General features: G+C 37.1%; 1 protein-coding gene across 3 annotated transcripts; it reads right to left on the reverse strand.

The window, feature by feature from the left end:
* Positions 1–1,039: 1,039 nt before the first annotated feature.
* LOC114195897 (uncharacterized) lies at positions 1,040–4,383 on the reverse strand. Of its 3 annotated transcripts, none has more exons than XM_028086344.2 (10): positions 4,208–4,383; positions 3,685–3,849; positions 3,392–3,596; positions 3,214–3,304; positions 2,994–3,139; positions 2,582–2,825; positions 2,377–2,481; positions 2,091–2,273; positions 1,778–1,982; positions 1,040–1,670 (listed from the first exon to the last, which is right to left on the reverse strand). In XM_028086344.2, the coding sequence occupies exons 2-10, from the start codon at positions 3,827–3,829 to the stop codon at positions 1,174–1,176; spliced, it is 1,821 nt and encodes a 606-aa protein (XP_027942145.1). In that variant the 5' UTR covers positions 3,830–3,849; positions 4,208–4,383; the 3' UTR covers positions 1,040–1,173. The 3 variants fall into 3 exon arrangements, with proteins under 3 accessions (XP_027942145.1, XP_027942154.1, XP_027942135.1); XM_028086353.2 differs by having other exon boundaries at positions 3,685–3,834; positions 4,208–4,333; XM_028086334.2 differs by lacking the exon at positions 4,208–4,383 and having other exon boundaries at positions 3,685–4,100.

The following is a 4,383-nucleotide window of genomic DNA, read 5'->3' on the forward strand; positions in this document are numbered from 1 at the left end:
AGTTGATTTTGACATGAAATTGGAATTGAGATGTTTGTGAATGCATGAGAATAAAGTGAATGAAATCTAGTCTTGACAATTGTATAATCTACGTTAAATTTCTGTTGCACACCAACTATTTGATAAAATACCAAAAAGAGTTTCTTTATGTTTTTGTGAGCTTTGTTGTCTATTTGAGTTGTGAATTGTGCGATTTGTCATGTGTTGCACAAGTCCTTGTGGAGAGAACGATATATTTATTACTTGCTACGTGCAACCGGTGCAATTGTCGTTTTTCACATAACACACAATGTATTATTCAAATTTAGCACATTCAAAAATACATCATACTTGTTGTTTCTACTCATACAAGAATTTGAAACGTTCATGCAAAAGTCTAGAAGGAAAGTAACTGATATACACAAGTGCAAATTTTTTTTATACGACCAGCGGATCGACCCACTCCGTGTTTTTTTGGTGGGCCTACGGACCGGCCTGCCACGCCAGACCCATATTGCCACCCTTAATTGAATTTGTGGCAACCAAAAGTCACTCAAAAACATTCAATTATGCATCCTCTTTGTCTACCAAAGGTTGATGCCTAAGTTTTCAATTAGACCCTTATTACAATTTGAAATAAAACTAAACTAAAGTCCATTAATTGATTAACTAAAACATAATTTGGTCAGCCAATTTTACAAAGGATTGAACCATTATTTTTAAACAAACTAATCACTTAAAAACTGAAGCAAAGTGGTGTGTTAATCCTCCTTCATTTGAGCCATGATGAAATTCACATAATTTCTTCTAATGCTTTTGATTTAATTCATGCTGATATATGGAGTCCTCTTTCTTATTCTTCCATTCATGGACATAAATACCTTTTATTAACTGATATATTGATCATGCTAGGCGTACATGGTTGTTTCTCATTAAAGGTAAGGAATGCACTCTCATGCTTGTTGTCTGGCTACATTTTATTATGCAGTTAGTGTGATACTTTTTGGGTAGTTTTTATATTTAGATAGTTTGGTGAGAGAAATGTAACCAATGTGCGAGGTTAGAACATAATACTGGGATCATTAGCACTGTCAGCTTAAGAGAAAAGAAAACCAAAAAAAATGTAGGTCCAGAACAGATACAACCTTTAAAACTGATGCAGATAAAAAGTATACATACAAATGAAGATGAAAACTACTCAGAGAAGAAGGCCTTAGTAGGTTCGGTAGTAAGGCCAAACCCAAATGGGAAGAGTGGATCATAGTGAGGATCTCCAACATTCATTGGAAGTTGATCAACAGATTTGAACCATGTTCTTGGAAGCTTTCCAGTGAAACCATAGTCACCATATAGAACATCAGCCACACCTTGGCCCTCACTACCTGGAAGCCATGCAGCAACAAGTGCATCTATCATTCCGACATATGGTTCAATCACCAAAGGACGACCAGAAATTACGATAACCACACATTTTGTCACTCCACACACGTTTCTAATGATCTCAGGACCAGGGTCTGGGATTTCCAACTTCATGTTGTCACCATGCGTTTCTGCATAAGGAGGCTCTCCTACTACAACAATGGCGTAGGAAAATTCATTGGATTTAACAAATTCTGCATCAGGGTTCTCCTTGTAGATCACTGTGGTTTCAGGATCAACAGTGTTTTTCACAGCATTCAGAATCGTAGTCCCTGGTCATACAAAGGTTCGCAAGAATAATAAGAAACAAAAGTTGCATTATATAATTGATAGTAAGGATATAACTAAAAAAGAACAAACAAAATACATATATCTTAACCTTCGAGAAGATTGTTCCCACTGACCCCTTGCCATTGTATAGTCCAGCCACCACACTGATATCCTAGATTATCTGCATGGATTCCAGCAACAAGTATTTTTGGTGCCTTTTTAGGAAGAGGCAATAAAGGCTTATCAACAGATTCACCATTTTTCAGAAGGACCATTGATTTTCTCACAGCTTCTCTGGCCAAATTTCTGTGCTCCTGTCCAGAATTTTGGTAAACATTGAACATTTACAACGTGATCCCTATATGTATTTGTGAACTTGGTGATGTAAAAGGAAGTGCTTGAGGAAAACAAAAATAGTTCACCTGGATTCCCAAATATTTGGTCATACTGTAATCTGCAAAAGGGTTCTCAAATATACCCATCATGAACTTAACCCACAGAATTCTTCTCACCGCATCATCAATTCGACTCATGGGAATGCGCTCACTTTTCACCAACATGGATAGACCATCTATGAATTCTGTGTAAAGCTTTGGAAACATGAACTGCAGAACCAAGCATAGTGTGCAACAATATTAAACGTGTTCTCATTGGTACCAAATAAACCAGTTAAAGTTATATCATGTACTTTTGTCCTAAATAAACTACCATGTCAATGCCAGCAGAAACTCCTGCTTCGATTGAATAATTGATGTTTGCACGATGTGGAGTTGTGATCCTATCAATACCCTCAAAATCTGAAATGACAAAGCCCTGATGTAATCCAAGAAAAGGCAAGGGGTTATATAAAAAATGTGCACATTCGATGATAAACAGGTTTCAAGTAATGTTAATTCAACAAAAATCGTTTTACCTTGAAATGGAGAGTATTCTTGAGGAAGGAAGTAATAAGATCATGGTGAGCATGCATTTTGACACCATTCCAACTGGAATAAGAGACCATTATGCTTGCCACACCTTTATTGATTGAGGTCAAGTAAGGTGGCATGTGAATTTTCATCAGTCCATCTCTATCTATAACAGTGTTGTGCTCATTAATCCCATCCACTGTTCCACCATCACCCACATAGTGCTTAGCACTACCTATGACTTTTTCTCTGTTTACAGCAATATATGAGTATTTCAGAAACTAAAACAATAACTCCAAAATCAGCACATTGCTTTCACCATGTGGAGCAAGAACATCAACTACTATAAGGTTCACAACTAACTGATACTGAAGCAATCATATAAAAATTAAGTTATTTTGTTCTTAAAATTCTTACTTTCCAGAGATAAAAGGAACACCCTTTGGTAAATTATCAGGGATATCTCCTTGCAATCCTGGTATGATTTCGGTCATAGCTTGAACTAGTTCAGGATCTTCACTGTAGCTCTCATAACATCGACCCCATCTTGGATCTCTACACACCTACACAGAGTATAAGTGTGTGCTAAAAGATCTCTACAGGTTGAGAGCATAAAAATTTTATTGTAGTTACTTACTGCTATACAAGGTGCATAAGCATATTGAATTCCTGTTGCTCTAACTTCAAGGGCAGTTGCAGCTCCAATTCTCTTAACTAGTTCAGAGTCCCTAACCAGCAAAATCAAAATATCCACAATGATCACTAGTAACAATAAATAAGAATAAAATAATTGTGCTTGGTATATATCAAAAAACCTGGTAGCTCCAAGACCAATATTGTGAGGAAAAATAGTTGCATTGTAAACAGTGTTGTGGCCGTGAACAGCATCAACACCATAAAACACTGGAATTCCAAGGCGGGTTGACAAAGCACCCTTCTGAAATTCATTCACCATGTCAACCCAGCTTTCAGCAGATGCCTGTGGAGCCGGCATACTCCCTCCCTCACTCATCACACTCCCTACTCAAAACACCAAAGAAATTGAGTGAATATAGCACAGAGAAAAATGGGAAACAAAGAAGAAAGAAAAGGTAAAGTAGTCAGTTACCAATAAAATGCTTGTTGACCAAATCAGCAGATGTATGCTTGCGCTCAACCTGCAACATTTGACCAATCTTCTCCTCAAGAGTCATCCTGCTAAGAAGATCCTCAACCCGAGCATCTATTGACTGGTTAGGGTCCTTGTACTTCATTGGATCTACACTCAACAACCCTGTCCAGTTAAGTAGTAGCCAAAGCACCACCAACAACAAGGAGATTTTAGCCATTGCATCCAGATCCATAGTAAGTACTAACAGAAATTCAGCAGGATATGTAAAACTCAGTCTCCATAAAAACTAAGTCCTCTTTTCACATAACTCAAATGTGCCATATTAACCCTTCAATGATCAAGAACACAGTCTCTAGCACAGAAAATATGTGGTGCTCACTGTTCATTAAAGCTAAATAAAGAACGACAGCAATTATTACACAGAGCATCAGAGTGAAAGGCTTATAGAACGAGCAACATGTAAAAGATAAAGTATTGTATAGCTAAGTTAACAGAGAAACATTCTTTAGCTGTGTCGTACCTCTTTGTGTTTACGGAGGATTCTCTCAGATGATGTTTGTCACTGCAGAAAACGAAGCATAATCCGTAACTGTGAATGGTGGCATATATTGTGAAAACAGGGAAAAGGGTGTCACCAGAAATTAATAATAAAAAATGTTTGGTTTGGTAGCATCATTGGATTGGATCTACTTTACA

Source organism: Vigna unguiculata, chromosome 1, assembly GCF_037176805.1.
Source record: "Vigna unguiculata cultivar grain cowpea cultivar isolate G323 ecotype 2 chromosome 1, ASM3717680v1, whole genome shotgun sequence".
NCBI lineage: Eukaryota > Viridiplantae > Streptophyta > Magnoliopsida > Fabales > Fabaceae > Vigna > Vigna unguiculata.

What these genes read in the sequence shown, in the direction of transcription:
- LOC114195897 (XM_028086334.2), bottom strand. Translation starts at nt 3,919, where the DNA reads ATGGATCTGGATGCAATGGCTAAAATCTCCTTGTTGTTGGTGGTGCTT. An exon ending in ATTGGTCTTGGAGCTACCAG is followed by an intron (nt 3,305 to 3,391) that starts GTTTTTTGATAT and finishes TTTGCTGGTTAG; the next exon opens with GGACTCTGAACTAGTTAAGA. An exon ending in TTTCTGCTGGCATTGACATG is followed by an intron (nt 2,274 to 2,376) that starts GTAGTTTATTTA and finishes TTGGTTCTGCAG; the next exon opens with TTCATGTTTCCAAAGCTTTA.